The sequence below is a fragment of the Stegodyphus dumicola genome, chromosome 11, assembly GCF_044657685.1.
Source record: "Stegodyphus dumicola isolate Sdum_Otavi_A_Nest chromosome 11, ASM4465768v1".
Lineage (NCBI taxonomy): Eukaryota > Metazoa > Arthropoda > Arachnida > Araneae > Eresidae > Stegodyphus > Stegodyphus dumicola.
Genome location: NC_140778.1, coordinates 105,550,405 through 105,576,321, shown reverse-complemented (window position 1 = coordinate 105,576,321; position 25,917 = coordinate 105,550,405). Strand labels below are relative to the sequence as shown.

General features: G+C 32.3%; 1 protein-coding gene across 2 annotated transcripts; it reads left to right on the top strand.

Annotated features, from left to right (window-relative positions):
• Positions 1–489: 489 nt before the first annotated feature.
• sm (heterogeneous nuclear ribonucleoprotein L) lies at positions 490–25,917 on the top strand. 2 transcript variants are annotated; one of them, XM_085827040.1, is made up of 14 exons: positions 490–661; positions 8,592–8,674; positions 8,794–8,860; positions 8,962–9,049; positions 10,381–10,475; positions 10,564–10,627; positions 14,200–14,283; positions 16,492–16,615; positions 16,862–17,057; positions 17,192–17,313; positions 18,112–18,316; positions 20,333–20,396; positions 20,516–20,611; positions 25,564–25,917. In XM_085827040.1, exons 1-14 carry the CDS (start codon positions 602–604, stop codon positions 25,644–25,646), a joined length of 1,431 nt encoding a protein of 476 aa, XP_085683166.1. In that variant the 5' UTR covers positions 490–601; the 3' UTR covers positions 25,647–25,917. The 2 variants fall into 2 exon arrangements, with proteins under 2 accessions (XP_085683166.1, XP_085683165.1); XM_085827039.1 differs by having other exon boundaries at positions 8,791–8,860.

The window sequence follows — 25,917 nt, the reverse complement described above, 5'->3', positions numbered from 1 at the left end:
GGCATGTTAATTCAGAAAAAGTCTGATTTTGTGTCAAAATACCTATGTTAAAACAATGCTGTCGCTATATATTAGATTAATTTATGTTGTCTAATATATAGCATAGCATGCTAATATATAGCATTGTAGCCTAACTTGCGCTTTGGAAACATGAAAAACGCAATTCGAATTTCGTAAAGCGGTCCAGTGGAACAAGAGAAAAGAACTGACACTTTTTTTTTTTTTTTTTTTTTTGCGCAGTGTACGAAAACAGCTGGCTTATTATTAATTAATAGAAGACTATTATGGTACTGTATATTACAAAGCAAGGTATTTAAATGTTTGATTCGTAATTAAAAATAACAAAACGAAACGTCTTTTAATTGTTTTCTTTATTATTCTTAACAGAAATGTACCCACAATATGGTTTCTGAAATAATTTGTCCTGCTTTTAATTTCGGGCATTAACTACAACTATGCGATTAAAATATCGATCGTATCGATTCAGTTCCTTCCTTCCTTTTGGTAGTTCTCGAACCATTTGCGTATGTTGGTGAACGTTACTCGTGCTGTTGTAAAAAATTGCAGTTGATCTTTATTACTCCCATAATTTTTATAAGAAATGGCTCAATTTGATGGTCATGCGGCCAAGAGACAAAGAACTGATAATGAAGGAGGAAGAGTGAGTATTTCTTCTTTATTTGATATGTGAAATTTAGTGGATAGCGGCCGGTAGCGCCATTTTTATTTTAGTAGTATTTAGACCCCTTCATAAATAGCTTTGTTTAAGTAAAGATTAAAATATAATACATTTTATAAATGAAATAAATATTTATCAGTTTTTGAAAGTTTGCGACTAACTTTTAATAATATCTGCTTGTTATCCAACGATTTAATTCGGTTTTCAGTCACATGTGATGCTAATTTCTTTTTCTGTGTAGTATACTTAGCCGTAAAAGTCTTATTACAACGTTCCAATAAAGTGTCTTCTGTTAATCTTAAATAAAATGGTCTGCTGTGACTCTACAGTAATGTTGGCTCACCTTATACATTTTCTTTTTCCATGTTCGGTTGCGTTTTAGTTGTAGCGGTGTGTGATATAAATGTTTCAGTAAAAATTGAAGTTTCGTATATCAGATTTTCTGTTTTGTATAATTTTCAGTTACTACAGAGGAAAAGTATAATAAATATTTAAAATGCTAGATTACGTCTTGGGAATGAAAACTGCAGTAAAAAGTGTACATGCATGTCTGTCGCCTAACTGATTCTAAATCATTAACCTTTACTTTTGTCATTTTATAGTGAAAATAATTGTATAAGAGCAGGAGAAACGGAAAATAAAAGTGTTACAGTATAATCATGCCTTTACTGCCATCTTGGTGCTCTTGTAAAATTACACGTTTTCTTACCATGGTCGTTTGGCGACACATTTTAAGTTTTTTTTTTTTTTTTTTTTTTTTTAAGTTTTTCAGTTTTAATTTAAATATTAATGTAACACAAAAAGTAAATTTTTAATAAAAGAAAGAAATGTGTGTGCACTGCTAACAAAAAAAGGTTACATTTCGGTATATCCAAATTTTGAATGGTATCTGCCTTGTCTGCCATCTATATGTTAATGTAATAATTAAATTTTTGTTCTTAAAAGAATTTTTAAAGACATGTTTCAGATAAAGATGCAGAGAATTTTTTTTTATAATGAGTGCATTTTAAATTGTTATATGTAAATGTTATAAGGGAACTGCTCTTATATACGCCCTCAGGTCAGCAAACATTTTTGGCGAGAAACTCCACGCTGACATATTACTATCTATATTTTTTGTCTTCATTTCTAACTTTAAGTCCAAAATGTCTCCAAAAACGCCGTTTTCGCACATGCAAAAACCACGTTTTCAACACACAATTTAAGCTAAAAATCCGAAACAAAAACAAAAAAATTTAGATAGCAAAAACGTAAAGGTTCTAACAAAAAATATTTATCAAGAATCCATGTACACAGCGAAATGTTTTAACTTAAAAAAACAGCTATGAATTGCACAACCTAGGCAACAAACTAGGCACACCACGCTTAAACCTTCTGACTACTCAATTTGTGAACCGAAATCGCTTCAAAAATTGTGTAAATTTTTTTTGCATGTTTTAAATCTATCTATATATATTGGAGAATTGAAAAATGAACTTTTTCTTTTTAGAAAATACTTTTTATATAGATTATTTATCATGAGAAACTAAGTTGCCAGAAAAAACAATTTCAGATGTTATCACCTAAAAGAAATTTTTTTTAATAAATTTCAGTCGAATTACAGTTAATTTCTATTTATTGCATAATATAAAAAAGCAAAATGTATAAAATTTAAGAAGATATAAAGCACTTAGGAATAACTACCTTAGAAATGATGATAGTTCAAAACAGGGTTCAAGTCAAAATCCAACTCAGTCTTTGCATCAGATTCATTAAATCTAATTAATGATCAATCTAATTATTAATTCAATAATTTAATTAAATAATCGAGATAATCGCTGAACGTTTTCTAGCCATTTCTGTAAGAAAGATGGCAAAAAGTGAATTTTAAGCAGTATTAACCACGTGCCTTCAAATGCCGCAATTTAGTGGACAACTAACGATATCTGTCGGCCAAAGCGTAAACTAAATGTCTAATGCTACATATAATTTATTTCAATGGGGGCGCTGCGTGCAATGAATTGGAAGTTGATCTGTCAGCACTATCCTTATCTTCAGGACAGATGTTTTTATTTGTTATTCCTTACCAAAGCAAAATGTAAATGTAGTATTTCATCTCGATATATGTATAGTATATAGCTATAATGTTCAAATGTAGTATTTCATCTCGATGTACTTCGTCTTTGCTGTCAGCACTATCCTTATCTTCAGGACAGATGTTTTTATTTGTTTTATAATTCCTTACCAAATGTAGTATTTCATCTCAATGTACTTCGTCTTTGATATGATTTAAATCAAATTCCTCGTCATTATAATTCGCTTCTGATATTGAAGAAAGTGACACAGAGGTTATTGAAAATAAAAAAAATTTCGATTGACAAATTAGTCTGTATTTTCGACACAGCAATTATAGGACTTGAATAGCGGAACTTTGTAACTGAACAAGAAATTATGTCTGTTTATAGAATTAAAGAGAAAGTATTATCACATAAAACGAAGTAACTTAACTTACATTGAAAGAAATGATTAATAAAGTAAACAAATAAATATTAAGCTTTTTTTTTTTGTAAATTTTGATACCCTTTAGATCATAATTGTTCTTTATTTCATAAATTACGTTTTCATATTTTTAATTTTATAATTTCTGCATGCCATCTTACCAGATTTAAACTGATGATCTATAATCCGGAAAAATCGATAATCCGGAATCGCCAAAGTCCCGACAAGTCTGGATTAACGACTTTTGACTGTAATAATTACTGCTAATCCTCAAAGTAATCGCCATTGGCATCCAGTGCCTTTTGTGAAAGAGTGGCTAAGCGTGCGATGCCATCACAGTAAAACTCTGGAGTCTTGGTCATAAAGAAGACCGTTAGTGCCTTTTCGAGGTCTGGTCAGTTGTTGGATTTCTCATGGAGATGGTTGTCCAGGCAATGGGAAAAGTGGTGTTTGGTGCGAGGTCTGGGAAGTATGATGTATGGGGTAGTGTCTCCCAGCCCAGTCACTGGATCGTGTCCCTGGCCTTCTGAGTTGCATTTGGCTTCGTATTTGATCAATGTTTGTCCTTTATGTATCAGTGCCTGATACACACATTCCAACTGCTGTGAGTATAGGCCTGCCGTGATAGTTTGGCCCATTGTCAGGAGCTCATAGTGCATCACTTGGCGATTAGTCCTCTAGATACAGAGTATGATCTTGCGTGGGTAAAGAGGTCTCGTAGTGCGAGGGCACAGGGTTCTCATGGTGACAGTGCCTGGGTTTGTCATACTGGACCCACTTTTCATAGCTGATGAGTACTGGATCAAATAATGGATGCATTGCGGTGCCGAGCGAGCAATGACACGCTGTTGCTAGTTTCCATTGGACAGTTGCTCAGCTTATATGCCTTTCCTATGCGCTGCAAATGGAGTCTGATCGTTTCTTCAGATACCTGGAAGTGTGCAGCAAGCTCACCAAATGTTTGGCTACTGTCACTCTATGGTGGCTCTCAGGCCCTCATCGTCTAGCATTTGTGACTGACCGCTGTGTGGTACATCACTAATAGACATCTCCTGACCTAAACTTCTGGACCATTGCCTTGCGGTTCGTTCGTTAAAGGCGACATCCCCTAAGACCTGGCAAGTTCAATGACTTGATTCTGCTTCTGCCCACTTTATAATACAACAAGCAACTCCGAGCACCTTTGGTGTGTCCATTTCAATTAGTTGCTATGTGAGTTATGTGTGAAGTAGAAAGACCATATACCATCGCTTTTGTAGAGGTTCACAACCTGTGAAAGCCTTTGCCAATCTATGTTGTTTTCTATATGTAAGATATTGTCATCTATGACAATTAAAAGCTCCTAAATGATCAGTAGAGACTTTGCACGTCATTTCTCGAGTTCCAGTTGAACTAAGCTGCGCTAAGCAAGTGCCACTATCTGTTGTTGTAATCTGGGATACCATATTCGGAGTTGCCAACTCTTCCGATTTTTGAACGCTCTCCCGCCAACCCGATTTACAATATATTTCTCCCGTCTTTTCCTTATTCTTAAAACTTCTCACAATTTTTATGCAACTTGGATTAATACTTTTTTATATGAATAAAAAAAAAAGTGCTTTTGGACGTCTGAAAGCAATTGAATTTTCTCTGCATTACCAAAATTGACCAAATTGTGGACACTTGGAAATTTTTATGTTTTTGAACTTTGTATACTTATAGAAAACGTTACGTTTCACAAAATGCAAACTCGTATATATCATTTTAAAGAGAATTTATTACTGAATTCAATACAAAACACAAAATTCAATTACAGTCAAAAGTCGTTAATCCGGACTCGTCGGGACTTCGGCGATTCCGGATTATCGATTTTTCTGAATTATAGATCATCAGTTTAAATCTCGTAAGATGGCATGCAGAAATTCTAAAATTAAAAATATGAAACCGTAATTTATGAAATAAAGAACAATTATGATCTAAAGGGTATCAAAATTTGCAAAAAGAAAAAGCTTAATATTTATTTGTGTACTTTATTAAATATTTCTTTCAATATAAGTTGTTTAAGTTTTGCTTTGTTTCATGTGATAGTACTTTCTCTTTAATTCTATTAAACAGACATAATTTCTTGTTCAGTTACAAAGTTCCGCTGCTGAAGTCCTATAATTGCTGCGTCGAGAACACCGACTAATTTGTCAATCGAAATTTTTTCGTTTTCAATAACCTCTGTTACATTCTTCGCTATCGGAAGCGAATTATAATGACGAGGAACTTGTTTTAAATCATATCAAAGACGGAGCATATCGAGATGAAATACTACATTTGGTAAGGAATTATAAGCCAAATAAAATAAAAACATCTGCGCTGAAGATAAGGATAGTGCTGACAGATCAACTTCCAATTCATTACGCCCCCGCCACGGCGTTCCCCCCGCCGAGCAGCGTGAAATTGATAGACAGATTTCGGATTTCAAAACATACTTTCGCTTTAGATCCTTTACATATTAACAAATATATATCGGAAATTCTATTTGATATAATCGAAAGTTTAAGCTTACTTTTATAAAATTGCTCTTACAGTCTGCAAAAAATAATAAGCCAGATCCAATTCGAAAATTAAGGAACAACGCAATCATCAACATTAACTGAAATAGATAATTAGATAATTTTAGCTTATACGCCCATTATACATAAAACGCGCACGCGAAAACGTATTCTGCACTTGCGCACACTCATATGGGCAGTCGTAAAAGGTCTTACGCGCACGCGTAAACGCCTATGCGCATGTGTCAACACAGCGCATGCGCAGAAAGTTTTTAGTTTTGAGGTCCGGATTATAGATCATTCCGAATTATGGGTGTCCAAATTAACGACTTTTGACTGTATTTGCAATACAAAAAAGTTAAACGATAATATTTATCGATATACATTAAATAGTGATGATTGCAGTGAGTTATCAGTACTTAGTAGGGTACCCTTTATTTTTTATTACAGCTTCAAATCGATGTTTCATTAAGCTGACAAGAGTTTTAAGCTCTTTCGTTATTACATGATGCCAGGAAACAATTATAGCCTCAACTAGTTCCTTTTATTTGATGGGCGCCTGTTCGAAGGGTATGGAAGCCGGTCCGTCCATCTTGAATCACGATTGCAAAGACTAAATATATTCTTGGAGTGACGTCTTGACATTTCTCTGGCTGTTCTCTTGTCTCGCACTGATCCGCGCTTTGGACGCCCCTGCTGTATTCCTTCGTTGTTAATTTTGTTGTTCATTCGGAATCTACCCGTCTTAAAATCATAAAGTCAAAAGTTTTGATTTTTTTATAGATTTTTTTGGGGGTTTTTATAATTTTTTTTGCATTTTATATTTTTATAACGTTAATAAAACACAAACGCAAAAACAGAGGGGAAAGCTTCTAGAAATTAAAAGGCTCATGGGCATACGGCGCTAAATCAGAATGTAGTAAAGTTGTGAAAACGCAAGAAAATAATTCAAGGCAGAAATTAAGCGGCCATGATGTGATTTTTAAAGGAACAGATTGATAACAATGCAAAGAATGCCATTTTTCATTTGAACTTCAGTTAAAGATGGCAGTTTGGCATAGTCGGGGAGTAGTGGCGATTTTAAAAAAGTAAGACGTCCAATCCTTCGCGGCGCCGGGCCTGCAACTGAAAAGGCGAGGTGTGTATACGCCTCTAAGCAGCAGGAGAGATACCGTATGGAAGCAGTAATACCGATTCAAAACTGTATCCAATTGTTTCTTTTTTTGATCCAGAGTCTTCAGAAATTGAGTGCAGTTTACTTTATGTTCCCACTTTAGAAGGACATTTGACAGGTTTTAATATAGCACAGCTAATTATTAAAACTTTAAAAGAAAATGCAGGCCCTCTGGATAATTGCTTAGCACTTGGTGTCGATAATGCACCAGTATTGGTAGGCTTGGAAAACTGGTGTTGCAGGCATCTTAAGAAAGGAAAATTCAGATTATGAGGTGCACACCTGTCACTTCTTAAATTTAGCAGCTGAAAAAGGGGCAGCTTCTTTAAAAATAAATGTGGATGAACACATTGTTGATATTTATTACTATCTTGAAAGGAGTTCTAAAAGGAAGGAAAAATTGAAACAGTTCCAACAGCTGCATAACAGCAGTTTACAATTAGAAAACTTGGATGAAGTTATAAAATCAGCTAGGATTGACACCCAGTAGAGTTTAATTGGAAGGTGCTGATAGAATTTTAAAATATAGTGAGTGAACTGTCTAGAATTGTGTTGGCCATCTTGATAGTTCCCCATAGTAATTTGAGAGGATTCTCAGTGTTGTTGCGAAAACGAGGACTAAATTTAGATCTAATATTAGTGATGACACATTAGAAAAACTTTTATTAGTGAAAGCAGGCCTACGTGGCAATTGCTGTGAACAAAATTATGAAGTTTGTTAAAGAAAGGAAAATCTGCCACTGTTTATAACATTTGTATGAAAACTGATTAAAGTGTTTTTTACTCCCCTTAAATGATGCAAGTAATAAAAATGTTTTTTATGTGTAAGATATTTTTGTGTTGCTTGCATTTAAGAATTAGTTACTATTTAAAGTTAATTCATTATTAAAAACTATATTTTTATCATTTAAAAAGTCTTTTTAACGTTGTCAAAAATCTCCTGATTTCTTAAAAAAATCTTCTGATTTTTGAGTGTGATATGTTGGCAAGTATGCATATTTCTTAACCTTTTGTAGCAAGGTTTATGTGATTTATCATAACTTGCGAATAAGCTCAGTAGTGTCTCTTATTTTTAAAGTAAATAAATTTGTGTTTTGGGATAAGTAACGTTTTCTTGAAGGTACTTGACTAAATGTACATTACAATTCTTGGCATTCTTGAAAGAAGTAGTAATATAATTCTTGTTAATATATAACATGAAAAATTTTTGGGTAAATAATAAAGATAAAATGATTAGTACGGTACTTCTTGATTAAATATGGTAATTGATTAAATGTGATTAAATACGGTAATTTTTTAAATATGTGCAAGTTCTTTGCATTTTAAAGTTACGTGTAAGCAAACATGCTTACATGTAAACACATGGCCTATGTGTTTATACATATATATAAAAAAACTAAATTAGCAATATTTGCTTGATTCATTTTAATTTAGGTATTTACACTCTATTCTAAAAAATAGTAATAATTATCCTATAAATTTGAAGATAACTATAATAGATTAGTAATGATTTATTGTATTGTAATACTTGGAGAGGCTATACTACATAGATGAAATGATGACATACACATGAAGTAGATGATGCAGATAAGCAAGCGGTGTGTGTTAAGCAAGAAAAATGCTTTGTTTCCAGTATGGAGGCTTAGGTTAAGAGGAGGTTTGGGTTTGGAAATTTAGACTTATTAAATTATAAGTAATTTTTATCATATTATTAGGAAATTTTTCAAAAACTTTTTTTTAGGACCAATCATTTGGAGGTGGAGGAGGAAATTACTACAACAATTACAATAATCGAAGTGGAGGGGGAAGTGGTGGAAGAGCTGGGTAAGAAATTTTCATATTGAATGCTTTTTTCTTTGTATGTTTAAAATGTATTCTTTCTTTATGCAGGATTGTAGAATATTGTATTAAATATGTGTTATAATTTTTTGTATGTTAAGCAGATACGAAGAAAAGCCAAATCATATTTTGCTGATAACTGTCATAAACCCTGCATACCCAATAACAACAGTAAGTTAGCGTGTCATAGTTTGTTTCGTTTCATTAAAAGTTTTTTTGTTTCTTTTCATTAAAAGTTTTGATGCAAAACTAAATATTACTTATATTTTTAGGATGTGATTCATACTATCTGTAGTCCTAGTGGAAAGGTTTTGAGAATTGTCATTTTCAAGAAGAATGGCGTTCAAGCCATGGTTGAATATCCTTTGTAGTTTTGATGCACTTAAAATGTGTTTGGTTGTGTATGTTAATTGTTTAATTTCATGTAAATATGAATTAGGCTATTTAGCATGTTAGCTATGTAAGATTATTACAAATGATCCATCAGGTTTCAGAATGCATTGTTTGTAAAATACTGCACTTCAAAAAGCAAAAAACGTACAGAAATCAATCCTAACTTACAAGGGTTCGATACTATACAACACATCCAAACAGGTAATGTAACATTTCTTTGCTGATAACCATCACATCATCTGAAAGCCATCCTTAAGCTCCTATAATGTTGCTGATAATGAGGGCATTTAAACATTGTCCTTAACATATCTCCATAAAGGGGAAAACGTCATTGGTAGTGTAAAAGCATTGATGACCATCTGAATAATGCCATATTGCCCAAGTCGACCAGTTAAACTGAAGTTTTTCATTCAGGTAGTAATATATCTCAGTGTGCCAAGTATATGGATCATTTATCTGGAATGTGAAATTTACTGAAAGTCCTTCATTTAAGGGGAAAGGAAACACAATTGCAGCATGAAAGATCTTAGAAGTTAGGCTCTCAGTGTTTGTGAAATGGTGTTAGAGATCATTTTATTTTGTGAATCCTGTTTCTGTTTAATGCAAATGACTGTTTTTCATCTCCTTAAGCAGAGATTGTTTTGTTTTTCATCTCCTCAAGCAGAGATGACAGGCATCATTGTATATTAGGTAGGTAAAATCTTGCATGCAGGATGATGGTTTGATAAAACCATCGAAACTAGTCCTGTGAAATTTGAAAATATAATGCTGATTTTTGTTGTTTGACTTCTAAATTAATGTTTGTTTGCCATGCTATTGTATCTTAATTAAGCTGGTAGGTTGAAAATGAACAACTTACAATTTTTTTCGAAAGGAAACAAAAAATCGCACGTCTTTCTTTCAGTAAACCACGCAGAAAAATTGTCTGAAACAGTTGTTCGTGTGAAACAAGAATGGTTTTGTGAGTATTGTGTTGCCTTTTAATATACATGTTATCCAGTAATAATAATGTTCATTTTGTGATGTTTTGAGTTCTGCAGCACGATATGATTTACACTTGTGAATTAAAAAATGTTTTCTTTCACTATGCAAATGAAAAAAAAAAAAAAAAAAGGCAACTTGTAGCTTGAAAAATATAAGCTTTGAAACATAAAGGATCATTTGTAATAACCATGTATTGTCATGTACACAAAGAATTGTAAACCATGTATTGCAATGTACACAAAGATAAACCTTTTCTCAAAAATTACTGTTCTTTTAAAAGTTTAAAAAAACATTTCTTTAACTCGTAAATAAATTTGATAGTTTGGAAGCTGCTGAAAGGGCAAAGCAGTCCTTAAATGGTTGTGACATTTATTCAGGTTGCTGTACTTTGAAAATTGAATTTGCTAAGGTATGTATTTTTAATTTTATAAATTTTAATGGCATATAACATAAATGATTATAACATGATTTTTGTCTAATTTTTAATGTGTTTTCAGCCAACAAGACTCAATGTTTACAAAAATGATAATGAAAGTTGGGATTATACCAATAATGCTCTAGGTATGTAGTTTATTTACATGTAAAAACTTAAGTTTAATATATTATTCTTAGTAAAATGGATTTTCTTAGTCTTCAGAAATCCTTTTGTAGTCTTTAGTACTTTCCGAAATCCAGTTTTGTGGAGTTGTGAATTAGCAAATATTGTTTTAGAACTGAAATCTAAAAAATGGTTTGATATAAATTACTAATATAACTATGAATCTAGGCTTAAATAACGCATGTTATCAATTCTATTTCCAAGTTCAAATATGCAGTTTGAGTCTAATCTTTCATTTTTAGTAACATTTCTCTCATGTAGTTATATTTATTGAAATTTTGTGTTCTTGTTCTCAGTTTAGTGATTTAATGTTTTCTGTTTGCAACACTTTAAAACTGTCAGTACGTTTCTCTGTACTCAAAATCAAAGCAAAGGTCTACTGAAGTTACAATGCACCAATAATGTTGGAATACTTATATATATTTAAAATTCAGCAGTTTATGTCAAGTATATTTAAGTAGCTATAAAATAAATGAATTGCAAATTAGAAAAGAAGAGTTTTTTTTGGGGGGGGGAGTTTTGAAGTAGAACTGCATGTGGCTTGTTTGATGTTGATTATTCAGGGAATACTTGCTTTTTATGATGAGATTGCAGCTTTGCTCAAACTTGACTATATGTGTAGCATTTTCATCTTTCAACAATATCTGAACAGTTTTCACACTGTGAAACTTTTATTAGTGTATAATCGGAAGGTAGCTCTGAGATTTCTTAAAGAGTGTGTTCCTTATTAGTCAAGTCATTTAAAGACTGCCAAATGCTGATAGTTTGCCCTGACTTGAGAGTTATAATCCAGGCAAGCAAGCTGGCTGCCTGCATGATAGTTTTTCATGTTTTTTTTTCCTTGTTTAATGTGAAGACAAGCTCATTTCCCTCAAAGTCCCCATGAAAGTATCCCTCCTCTTTGGCAGACACCCCTTGTAGCTTGCCAGATTCAAATAACTTAACCTTCTTGCAGAGTAAATTCAGATGTAATTTGGCTGTGAAAAGGCTTTGAATGTGTGAACTTGTAGTTATTATTGGCTAGTAAGTTATTTTCAAGGCTAGTAAAGCCTTGAAAATTAGTTAGTTGCTAAGGTGGAGCTGGCCGGTTACATGTTCTAAACAGCAGTAAATGTGCTCTGAATTCTAAAGCCATTTGAGCTCAACATAATTTATATGAAACCTGGATTGGATTATTTTGCATTCTTGCTACAAGCCATTCAATATGCAGCAATGCACAATTTGGAAACCATTATTGCAATTTCTAGCTTTTGTTTATAGTGTAATTTATCAGAGTTAAAAGAAGCTATAGTTCAGGCTCAAATGTCACATGAAATGTAGATTAATAAATAATATAATAAAATGCAACATTTGTTATTATCAGTTTTAATTAAATTTAGTAGGCACGTTTTTTACATTAATTTTGTAGCCTTTTAAAATTTTTGTTTAGCTTGTTAAGTTATTGATATTTTTTAAAACTTTAGTATGTTTTAATCATTGTATATATAAACCAGTTTGTTAATGCTTTAAATAGAATTAAATTTAAGAGAGCAATATTGTAATAATTATTTTGTAAATTTTAAGCTATTTTATATAATTTAAATTTTATAAATTTGCAATAGAACAATTGAATAATTGTTTTTCTGTATAAAAATAAAATCTCGGAATGTGAATGATTTTTTAAAAAACTTTTTGAATGTTTTAAATTTGTCATTTTTATTTTGCATGAATATGTATTTGTTATTTGCTGAAATTATACATGCAATACATAATTACCTTTTATATACTAATCTCATTCCATAATTTATTCACATTTGATCCTTTATTTAATTCTATTGTTTAATACATTTGACATAGCAGTGCACAAAATGTTTTCATGATGACAGATGACAATTTTACTCATATTGTGAAAAAATAAACACATGCTGTAGGATATTGAAATATAGAAAAGAAAATTAACAGAAAAAAATTGAAAATGAAGCCAGACACGAACATTTCAAGAAGTATATGTACAGACATACCAAGTCACATACCATTTCTAATAACAGTTGCTGCCGAAAGCTTTTAAAATTTGTATATGAGTACATTGGAAATTGTGACAGAAAGTTGACAGGCCAAATATTCCGTACCTCCACGTGGATAGATTTAAAAAAAAGTTCCATTGATTGTAAAAAGTGAACTAATGAAATGTCATACTGCAGCTTCGGCTGTATTTGATGTATAAAATTTAGATATGTTTGGCTGAAGAAAGCAAACTTAACAAAAGTTGGGGACAGGCATCTTATGATTGACTTTATATGCCTTTAAATTCCCAGCATTGAGATATTATTTAGTATTTGTGCATGAATGCCAATGAACCTACCACATATTTTTAATTTCAAAAATTAATAACTTCAGATATGCTTTCAATTCTTTTGCTTTTTTTCAGTTTGTGTAGAAAATAGATTTTTCATTCTATCCAGTATATGAACTCTGAAAACTAGCAGTATGCTGCTTTAAATGTTTAAATGTATATCTGCTGAGTGATTTACATGCTTTTATTAAGGAACCAATCCAGAAAGATGTATTGGCAAAAGTCACACAACATGGAAAATGCAATTCCAGTATTTGTCAAATTCTTCACTGACATTATAATGATTTGCTTATGTTACACTGTCAGTTGTCATTATATGGGTTTTCCCATAAATCTGAAAGTGGTCAATACATCAGACAAAAACACTTGATTGCATTACATAGGAGTCATGTAAATGAGAAATTCTAAATCAATCAGTGGCTGATACATCAGATAAAACATGCTGAATTGTGACCATATTTACCGATTTAATAAATGTGATGGCTTTACATGAAAGAAATATGCACACATTGCACCACAATAGTGAGCAAAAGCAACCCATAAAACAAATGCTTTGAATTTTGTGCTGTACAAGAAATTAATCATAGTGACTATGCACTTAATACATCGGATACGCAGTTGCATTCTGTGGCTGTGATAAAAAAATAATGAATTTGACAACAGATAACATTTTTATAAATCACTCAAGAAATACGAGCATGAACTGATAATCTTACAACATGGATCAAGAGAGAAGACATGGCCAAGACAAAACAACAAGACAAAACAACAATATACAAGTCAATTAAAAAATGATTATCTGCTTATCCTAATCCTGTGAATCTTGTATACAGGAGAACATGCGGAGGCCTATGCTCTACGTCTGGGTTTTCAAGCGAGCTTCTGTGACAGATACTGTCTCCGCACTGATGCAGGCTCGTTATCCATTTAAGTTGCTGGGATAATTGCAAAGACAGGAAGGTTTGCTCCTTGTCTGAATTATTTTAAGATTGGCCTGGTGGCCTCATATTTATAAAAGTGTATTTGTTATGTTTTATTATAGGTTCTTTTAAGCCAAGAAGTATTGGTGAGTATGAATGTTGAAATATCCATATTGTCTTTAAAATTTGGCAGTGGAAATTTAAAAATTCGGTAATACTTTTGAGGTTTCCTTTGTTTATGTGGTAGGTAACAATTTTCTAATATACGTATGCATATTCTTAGGGAAAACACCTGGTGGAGATCGTCCTGCTCTTCTTCAGGAACCTCCTCGCGGTTATGGGCCTGCTGGTAATGCGCCTCCATATGGTATGTGGGAGAGTTTTAAATTTAATACATTTGAGAAATTTTTTATTTTTGTCTTTTGTTTATATAAACAAGTTGTTTTATATGAAAACCTGGAGATGTGATTGGGATTAAAAAATAGTAATAATTTACCAATAAGCATCTTTTTATTATGTTTAAAACCATTGGCACAGGCTTTAAATAGATGTAGTTTGTTTCAGTTTTAACTATGATCATGTAAGATTTTCTAATATTGAAATGAAAGTGTTTACAAAATTGTAAAATGTTAGCTGAACTCCAATTCATATGGCATGAAATTATATCTTAGTGGAGAAGAGATACTGTAGAAAATAAGATAGGAGTATTGTGTTTTGTTATAGTTGACATTTAGACTATATTTATTTGAAATGTAAAAGAAAAGCCCAATTAGATGCTTGTAGTGGTTCCAGGCAGCAGTATATGTGCTAAAGTAATCTTTAAAGTCCTCTGTTGCTCCTTATTCTAAATAAAACTCAAAAATTTTACTTTAGGGTAGAATCTTTAAAATTGATGGTAGTTGGTTATTTTTGTGTTAAAAACTAGGTAACAATTTTATATTAAAATGTTATTGCCTTCTCACAGCTTTGCTGTCATGGAATCTCTTTTTCCAATCCTGCCATTTTCTTACACTGTAGGTATGTCCTCTTAAAGTTCTTCCCAGTAACTGAATTTGCAGCTGAAGACAAGTGCCAGCATCTTTTCAACACTCTTTACAGACTCAGCACTCTGGTCAGTGCCAGCTTATTATGGAGTACAGGGAAATGAAAATGTAGATTTCTTTGGAAAAAAAAAAAAAGTCTACTACCAAAACCCAGAATTTTTTTCAAGTTTCATTTTACTGAGAGATTGGAATATATATGGAATTCAGCAAGATTTGCACCTGAAATTAGTGCACAAAAGGCTTGGCAACTGATAAAATGAGGTTCAATATCTTGGATTCTCTCCAATGTGCAGTGTGTGCTTCAGTTTTTTATATGAGAATCGAGAATTCTGTCCATTATCTGGACAACCTATTGACAAATAACATTTAAGCATATGCTTTGCATTTAGTAGTTTTAATTGTCTTGTCCAGAAGTGGTAAGCAAGATGGCCAATGAATTAAATGCCATAAGGTCTGGTATTCATGAATAAATATGAACATTAAGAAATAAAATGCATAGTAATGAACTAATATATACTTTGCTTAAATGGCGAGACTGCTAAATCGTTGTTTGGAAAGATTTATACTTCACAATAAAACTAAAAGGCTATGGATTCTTGCTGAACTTTTAGTTCATTTATAGTAAATTCTGTAATTTTAAAATCAAATTTTGAATCGTCACTTTTCAGGCAAAGTAAACCAAACTATTTTGTTTAGGAGTTGACCTAGTGATGACTGTGTGCATTCAAATGCATGGTATGGGAATTGATGAATATGCTAGTTTTCTGCGAGTTCTGGCTGAGCACTTTAATTTTCATGATTCAGGAATAATTTTTATAATTAAATTTTTAAAGTGATGATTGATTACCTCTACACCTTGTAAAAAAATGAATATCAGACTTTCAAGATATATGTGGTATTTATAGGATCTGAACGTACAAGACTCTCTTGTGGCTCCCAGTTCAGATTGTAATTCTGTTTTTCCATTGTAAAAATTGTAGAACAAAGCAATGAAAATCCCTGAAAGGATGTTATCTGTAGGCCGTCTGGCTTGCAAATTTTTAAGATAAATTTTTATTCTCTTAAACAGATGAGAGTTAGTTAGTTTTTGGTTAAGTTTTAATAAAAGCCCTTTTATTATTTCAGAATAAATTAAAAAATTAAATCACAGAATAAGTAAAGTAACATACTATTATAAAGTGATATAGATTACTGAATACATAATTTCCATACTTAAACTTTTAGGCTTGAAGTAGTATTGCAGAATATTTATGATAGGGAAAATAAGTTATTTATTGTCTTCATTGTATGTGTAGTTATCTTATAAGTATGTAATTAGTACCAAAAATTTTTTAAAAAATTGTAATTTGCATGAGTGTGTACTCAGATACGTTGTTTCACTATCATTGTGTGAATTTGTGTTTACATTTAAAATCAAGCTTAAGGTTTTTCTCCTTTATCTTTAGTTGTGGGATTTTTGTTTACTTTTACAAGGGTTTTAACTGAATTTTTATTTTAACAATTTTTGAAAATCATAAAATCTTATTTTTTAGATGGCAGAGGACCACCACCCTATGATGGTGGTTATGATGATGGTTACATTCCACGGGGTCCCAGAGCTGATCCATATGGTCCCCCAGCTCGTGATCCGTATGGTGGACCTGCTCCACCCGATAGGTAATTAGTTTTGATATAAAGTTATAAAATAATTTTTATACCTTACTGAAGATAAATGTTTATTGGCATTGCTAACTGCAAAAAATAATTCCGCTGTACATTTATTTTATGCACAACTTCCTAATTTTTATCTCTTCACAGTATTTATTTCTTGCACATATTTGCTGTAGTTTATTTTTAATATTTTATAATTCTAATGTGATTCAGTACTGTGTGATTTTGTGCTGCATTTTTTTTTAATTAAAGGTTTGGACGGGATCCTTATCGTGGTGATGGACCTCCTGTTTCTCCAAGAGGACCTGGTTATGGTCCTGGTGGTCCAATGAACCCCCCAGGTCCAAATCAACAAGGCTCTGTTATGATGGCATATGGTTTGAGCCATGAAAAAATGAACTGCGACAAGCTTTTTAATATCTTGTGCTTGTTTGGAAATATAGTGAGAGTAAGACTTTTTAATTACTAAAAATTAGTCATTTTCTTCTGTTAAAATAGTTTGTTAATTAAATATCAGATATAAGATTATACTTACATGTAATATGTTTGCTCTCTGAAAATCATTTTATTTATATATTTTAGATTAAGTTTCTAAAAAGTAAAGAAGGCTGTGCAATGATCCAGATGGGTGATCCATTATCTGTTGAAAGGGCCATATCAAATCTCAATGGATCCATATTTTTTGATTCTAAGCTTCAGTTGGGGTGAGTTTCATTTTAATTTGTAGTAAGTTAAACACTGAAGATTAAATACTTAATGTATGCGTATTTTCCCTCAACCACCTAACAGTGTTGCCCAAACTGTTCGGGTGCTGTGAAAGTGAACTTTTTTATTTGCCCGTACACCACTTTCCTACACCAATCCACTGATTTTTCTGGCTTTTCCACATTTTTTACTTTGCTGTGTTTCTAAGGGTGTCTCTAGTGGTGCAGGAGAGATTGGATTGTAAAACCAGCTCAAAGGCAGTCACTTTTCGTTATGTAGAGAAATTCAACGAGTTTGCACGTGTTTAGTGTATTAGGCTTTGCGAATAAAATTTCTTCCCAATTTTGTCATAAAAGAACGATGGGTGACAGTAAATGACTCGTACCAGAATATAATTCTGATACAGGATCAGATAGTGAATCTGAATTTTCTGTAAATGATTGTGATAGTCCTGAAAGTTTTTAAATGGAATTCCTTAGTGCTGATGAGGAAACTGAAAGTTCAGGTTTGGAATTTTTGTAATATGGATACTAGTAATCTTCCTACACCACTGTGATTTCCTTTCACAGCGAATTTACTTCTTTCACCGTTATCACCTGTAAAGTGTTCTTTGCAGTTTTGCCAGAAAATTAAGTAATAATACTTTAATTTTGTAACAGTTTTGATTACTGATTTGAATTCATGCAATTGATTAGAATGCAAAATTATTTATAAAAATATGCTAAATTTTGGTCACACTATGGCAGAAAAATGAAACTGGTTAAGTGATTAATTTGACTTCCTTTCTTTTCTTTTAGGTACTCTAAACAGGCTTTCTTAAATGATGTTCAGCAGCCATTTACTTTACCTGATGGAACTCCATCTTTCAAGGATTATATGGGCAACAGGAATAACAGATTTACAAACCCTGAAGCTGCCAGCAAAAACAGAATTCTCCCACCTTCAAAGATGCTTCATTTCTTCAATGCTCCATTTGGTATCGCAGATGATGAAATGAAAAAGGTTTGTGTAGAAAATTATTTATTTGGCATTAAATTTGGTATTTGATCTTTGTGTAGCTTTGTTTATAGGCAAAATAGTGCATAAATCATTACTGTGTCATATCAGCTACTATATTGTAGATAAGTGATTGTATGACAGGCAGTTAGGCAGAACATCCTGTTAGTATCTACAGAGGTATCTTGCTGCATGCCAATATTCTTTGGGTTACTTATAAAGCAGAAGCATAAGGCAGGATTTGTCCTTAAATAAGAAGCAGCTAGGCTACTGTTAGATGTCTTTAATGTATGTTTCTAATACTTTCTAGAAATCCTGTTGATAGGCAAAAAGCCATCAGTTATGCTTGTATACCTTTACAAAGGCAGTCGCTTCCTTGATAGCCTTATTCGATAAAGTTACTTTCCATTCACAATGGTCAGTTTTATCTCTTTTATATATATATATATATATATATATATATATAAAGCATGCAGTTGCCAGAAAATTTACTAGAAAAGCACTTAATGTTAAATCAACCAAGAATTTAATGGCTATGGCAGTTTCTTCAAAATTGCTTTGGCAGTGCATTGTTTTAGGCAAAAGATAGTCTGGGTTGTAGGTTTTTACTAGTATTTGACATGTGTAAGAGGATAGTATGAAGGTTGATTTACATTCCACATTTTATAGGCCTGGTACTGTTTTTTTATTTCCCCTTCTTTTTGTATGTGTGCATATTTGTTACATATTGGTAGTATTCATTTGGCTGTTAATATTTTTACTATTTTCTCAGTAAATACAATTTTTGTCTTGATACATTATTCAGATATGGTTTCGGTGCCTTCAGATATACCAGTTAGTTGGGCACTTAAATTTTCTCTTTGAAACTTTCATTGTGTCACAGATTTTGTTTTTATATTGAACTAATTTTTGAATGAAAAGGTACTGTAATGCAGATATGTGACCATTGGATGCAGGAGGGTATGACGAACTGACGTATTCAATCGCATCCACCTCAGTGCACCACTTCATGTGATGACAGGAACATTGTGCACATGGCCTTGACGGATCGCTCAGTCACATCACGAACCATAGCACAGCACATTCAATCTGTAACGCATCATCCAGTGTCTGTGCATATCATTCGACACTGTTTATAGCAGAGTGGTCTGTCCACAAGATGTCCATTGCTTCGTCTACCCTTGACGTAAAACCACAGACGTCTTTGCTGCCAATGGTGCAATGAAAGAAGGATGTGGACGGCAGAATCGAATGAAATTGTCTTTACTGATGAGTCACGCTTCTGTCTGCAATACCACGATGGTCGAATTCGAGTCTGGAGACACCGTGGAGAGAGGATGCTGAACAGCTGCATTATGCACCACCACACTGGTCCTGCACCGGGTATTACAGTATGGGGTGGTATTCGATATCACTCTCGCACTCCTCTAGTACGCATTGCCGGTACTTTAAACAGCCAGTACTACATCTCCGAGGTGTTGGAGCCTGGCAACGTGTGGAAGCTGCTTGGTCTGCTGTACCCCAAGAACACATCCAAAGTCCGAGGCATGTGGCAGTGGTAATCTCCAACAATGGTGGTGGCTCTTACTGATTCTGGAAGGAACCACACTTCACAGAAGTCTATAAATTTAATCATTTGATACTTGGTCAACATGTTATCTACTAAATAAATTTTGTGATATCTCTTGTCTTTCTTGGTGTTGCAATTTGGGTGACCAGCAGTGTACTTAGGAGGAAGGTGCCAAACTTTTAATCATTTTAAATAATCTAAATAAAAAATACAGCAGTAACAGCTTATTTCTTTATTCATAAAAATGAAGGTGGCATATCAAGAGTGAATCTGTTTTCTGATTCATTCTCGATAAGCATAGATGTAGGTATGTTATGGTGATTCTCGATTGCTGGAATAATATGTAGGTACCAAAAAATTTTGTGCTATTATATATTGATTACTTTAGTTGTAGGAATACATGAAATACTTTTTATACATATTTTTATTGAAATGCATTGTAATTATTTTAGGTGTTTAAAGAAAAAGAGGCAAAGTCTCCAAACAGTGTGAAACTGTTTCAGTCAAAAAATAAATGTAAGTGAACATTTTAGATTTTATTTGGTCTTGTTTTATATTTTAATTTAATATAGTTAAAAAGGAAACTTGTGCTTTTAGTTATTCAAGAAAATTTATCTTTAAATATATTTTTCTAGCTGAAAGGAGTTCATCTGGATTGTTGGAATTTGATTCTGTGTCAGAATCTTTGGAAGGTCTCGCTCTTTGTAACCATGTCCCAATCCCAAATCCAAGTATGTACAGGTTTTTAGCACTTGATCATTATTGCATATTTTTGCTTTATTGAATGCTTACCATTATTTTAAAAAGACTCTGAATGATGCGTGTGAGTTGCACGATGAGTTACAAGATCTCTGTGATGTACCTCAATTTTAAACTCACTATAGTAATTCACCTTTCCTCTTTGATATTGTTTAAGTATCAATATCCTCATTAAAGATGATACATTTTCTATCGGAATAGATGCCCACGTGGGTTGTAGCTGCTAAATACTACTATTGCTTGCTAGAATGGGTTGGTAAATTTTCATGGCTTTTAGTATGTATTGTGAGTTGCACGATGAGTTACAAAATCTCTATGATGTGCCTCAATTTTAAACTCACTATAGTAAATCATCTTTCCTCTTTGATATTGTTTAAATAGCAATATCCTCATTAAAGATGATACATTTTCTATCTATCAGAATAGATACCCACATGGGTTGTAGCTGCTAAACACTATTTCTTGCTAGAATGGGTTGGTAAATTTTCATGGTTTTTAGTATGTATTGTGAGTTGCACGATGAGTTACAAGATCTCTATGATGTATCTCAATTTTAAACTCACTATAGTAAATCATCTTCCCTGTCTGATATTGTTTAAATAACAATATCCTCAATATAGATGATACATTTTCTATAACATAAACTGGTAGATTTTTGGGTTTTTCCGTAGTTTCCCTTAGAAAGCCTTCTAAGAAGGGTATTGTCAGATAATAAGAATAAATGTATGCTAAAAACTTATTTTATAGGCTAGCAAGTTTAACCCTTTAACGTATGTTGTATTATTTTTATAATTTTTTTAACTAAAAACTCTAGAAATTGAATATTATGATCCTAGAGACAAGTAATATATGATTTTAAAAAAATCAACTCTTGCACATTGTTCTGGGGGTGGTGGTTATACTGTGAAGCCAATGTGTGTCTAGGACTTACTGAGGTAGTAGGGGGGAACTTACTTTTCCTGTGAGCATTTCCAATAAATGACAAAATTTATGAATTTAAAAAAAATGTACACAAGAATTGCATTATATGTAAATTTTTTAATTATTACAAGGTAAATCGTCTAAAAAATAAATGTTTATGTAATTTTTCTATAGCAGTGAAAATATAAATAACTACATAATAAGGACGTACGTAAACCTTTGATCTTTTCTCTTGGTTATTATGCAAGTAAACAATATTAAAAAATAGGGATCCGTCGAAAGATGTTTTAAAGTTTTAAAACTGTTATTCGTACTGGAGTTTTCTCATAGTTAAAGATCTTCGAATCTGTTGTTTCCAATTTTAAAGAGACAACATCTTTGTATTACAGATTAAAAAGAAAGGATAAGGTAGTTGTGCTAAGGGTTTTTTGGTTTTTGAGTTAAAGCCCATGCTAATCTTAATTTTTTACAATGATTAACTGTACACGTAAATTTAATAATACTCCACATTTTGTGGTATATATAAAATAAAACAAAGATTTAAGCAAATAGTAAGTAGTTTTTTTAATCCAAACATGGAATGGAATTAAAATTAAAACTAATGCAAAATTTTAAAATTACAGTATTTCAATTTTTTCAGGTTGGGGATTATGATTGTTTGTGCAAGATTGTGAAAGCAAAATTTTAGCAATTTAAATGTGGCATTAGGCTTACACATTTCAAATAAATTACAATTACCTTCATAAATTAATTTTAAGATTGGAAACATGAAACTTCAATTTTGGAAATCTTTAATGAAGAAAAAGAAAAGAAATTGCATATTGCAGAAATAGTTGAGCTAATATAAATGCTCATTTGAAAAAATTAAATACATTTGTTAGAAGTAATAATATGGTGACTAAAGACTAATGAATCAACAGAATAAATTTGACAAAACAGGCGTATGAATTTTTTGTACGCTTCCAGAATCTAACATTTGATGCATATGTCTGAATATACAATAGCATTGTTATGTATTGTTGTTACATACTAGTGGGTCCGTAGTGCACACAACCGACAATAGCATGATTAAATTTCTTCACAAAAGTACTTGTACAACTAACTTTTCTGATACTAGAACTAACTCTCAATCTTGCACAGTGATCTCTCAATACTTTCTGTAATCCAAGTTAAACTAAGAACTCTTACTTTCTCTGGTCTTGTATAGTTTTTTCCAGTTCACTGAGAAATTTTCAATACCTTTGATTTCTCAAAAATGCTGAAACGCGTACAGTTACGTAGGTATCGGACCATAATGTTTCAAAATAATCAAGTTTTGGTACTTTTCGCGACAAACAATCACCAGTATTGCTTCTGGTGAATCCAGTTAACATTTAGGTAAATCCACTTGCTCCTGTAACCTTATTTTTCCAGTGGAGCTTAGATTTTTGAGGCCTTTCATGTTGCGTTATACAAGCTATTACAATTTACACACAATTACACAAAAATTAATTACATATACACAGTTTTTAACAATACGATGTTACAACAGGCACTAAGGAAGGATGTTGATGCATTTGCTGCTTAAATACTTATTCGTCAATGATCATTATTTTTTAAGTATAGACTAAGATGTATAGGCTGCAGCAAATGAACATCCAGTTACATTATTCAAGATAAAACAAAATTTCTTCTTAAACCAAAATCTAGTGATAACAATTTTGGACCACAAACCTGAATGCGTCTGCCATTGGCGGCACAAAAATTTAAATCGGATTCTGTCTTTTTTCATTTTTATTAGCAGAAATTAAATTTACATCAGAAGCTGTGTTGATAAGAAAGCTAACTTGCAGTCTTGTATAAATAGGCAACGAGACGTTGATGACAGGATAGGATATACATCACCACTACACTTGCCCGCTGCCATTTCTCTGGAAAGAAAAGCATTAGAAGTCGTGTATCATTTTGTGAAGCTGTGTTAGGAAATTTTTTTGGAGACATTGTTGTGTTTATATCATTTTAATGTAAAATACTTTGATAATTTATATAATAGATATATATAAGCTGCAACAAACTTTATATTCAATTAAAACTTGTTAATGTTGGTTAAAATATGGAATTTTATGGTACACAGTATCGTTTTCTTTAGAAGTTTTTATGTACCACATTTTTATTCATCTTTTTAGTTAATTTCTTCCAGGTAAGGTTAAAATATTTTTAATTCAAATAGTTTTGCTGCCTTGAAATTTCAGTTTATCTTACGGGGGGGACTTGATTTAAAAAGCTGTGCCACCCACACTTAATAGGAAATATCGTATTTGTGTGAATTTTGATTTTTGAGCATGTATGTAATTTATTAGCTTGAGGAGCACCACTTGCTAGAAGCTGCCATTTTATCTTACATGATTTTTATTAACTGCTTGCCAAGTCTTAAAGGGAAAATATGCAATTTCTTGATAGTTAAAAGATGAGCATAATTCATAGCTGCAATGAAGTTGAGAGATCGTGTGCATACCATCAGAATTTTTTGACACATGCTATAAATGGTTGAAACTGTATCTTTGAATAAGTCGGTTTTTTAATTCCCTGCATGTATGTTCTCCCTTTTTAGTGAAAGTAAAATAAGTTTTAAATATTGGGTTGGCAACTAATTAATTGCGGATTTCACTCATAGATGGCTTCAGTTGAATTTTTAGGGTTGCAGACGTAGTACAAATGTAAAACACATCTTGTTATTTGATAGTTGGCAATTCAGCTGTCTATCAGTAAAAAAAATTTTTTTGATCAGTTGCGTAGTTTTCATTTGGCCTTCGTTGAAAAATGGAAAATCAAAAGGAACATTTTCGTCATATTTTGCTTTTTTATTTCCGCAAAGGAAAAAACGCATCGCAAGCTCGTAAAAAGTTATGTGCTGTTTATGGTGACAAAGCCTTAAAAGAACGGCAGTGTCAAAATTGGTTTGCCAAATTTCGTTCTGGCGATTTTTCACTCAAAGATGAAAAATGCTCTGGTCGTCCAGTTGAAGTTGATGACGACCTAATCAAAGCAATAATCGATTCGGATCATCACAGAACAACACGTAAGATTGCAGAGAAGCTTCATGTATTACATACATGCATTGAAAATCACTTAAAACAACTTGGCTATGTTAAAAAACTACACGGGTTCCTCACGAACTGAAAGAAACGCATTTAACGCAACTCATTAACAGCTGCAATTTGCTAAAGAAACGTAATGAAAATAATCCATTTATAAAACGACTGATAACTGGCGATGAAAACTGGGTTGTTTACAACAATATCAAGCGGAAAAGATCGTGGAGCAGGCCAGGTGAACCAATTCAAACAACATCAAAAGTTGATATTCATCAAAAGAAGGTTTTATTATCAGTTTGGTGGGATTACAAAGGAATTGTCTACTTTGAACTCTTACCACCCAACCGAACGATCAATTCTAATGTCTACATTGAAAACTAACGAAATTAAACAATGCAGTTGAAGAAAGGCAGCCCGAATTGACAAATCGAAAAGGTGTTGTATTTCATCATGACAATGCAAGGCCACACACATCTTTGGTCACTCGGCAAAAATTATTGGAGCTTGGTTGGGATGTTTTGCCACATCCACCATATAGTTCTGACCTTTCACAAATGATGATGATGTCAAATCGTACCTGATTCAGTTTTTTGCTAATAAAAACCAGAAGTTTTATGAACGTGGGATTATGATGCTGCCTGAAAGATAGCAAAAGGTCATTGATCAAAATGGGCAATACATTACAGAATAAAGTTATTTAGTTCCATGAAAAAATTGTCTTTGATTTTCTAAAAAAAAACCGCAATTACTTAGTTGCCAAAGAACATTGCAGTTCCAATGATGTAAATATATTTGCAGGTATTTTACATTAACAATTATTGTTAAGGTATTATTTTTATATTTTGTTGATTTCAGTAGTTTTTAGAGGAGAATTTTATATTCTGTATGTAAAATTAAAGCACTAAATAACTATTTTTCAATTGTTGCAGATGGAAAATTCCCATACATTCTGAAGTTATGCTTTTCTTCAACTGGTGGAGGTCGAGGTGGTCCCCGTGGAGGTCCTTATTAATTTCCTTCGTTGGACTTGTGACATGCCAATATGTTGGACTTGTGACATGCCAATATGTGATGCATTTGTGAAGTTCACAGGTGTTTTTAAATCATGGAGACAACTGTTTAGATCAGTAAATGTTTTTGTATCAGTGAACCAAACTTTGTTTTGATATGCCATTAAAGTAACATTTTGTGATTTATTTCATCATTCATTGTGTATCAGTTTACACAGTTTAGCATGTATGTAATTGTGTAGCATTGTTGAAATAAAAATTACTCGTTCAATA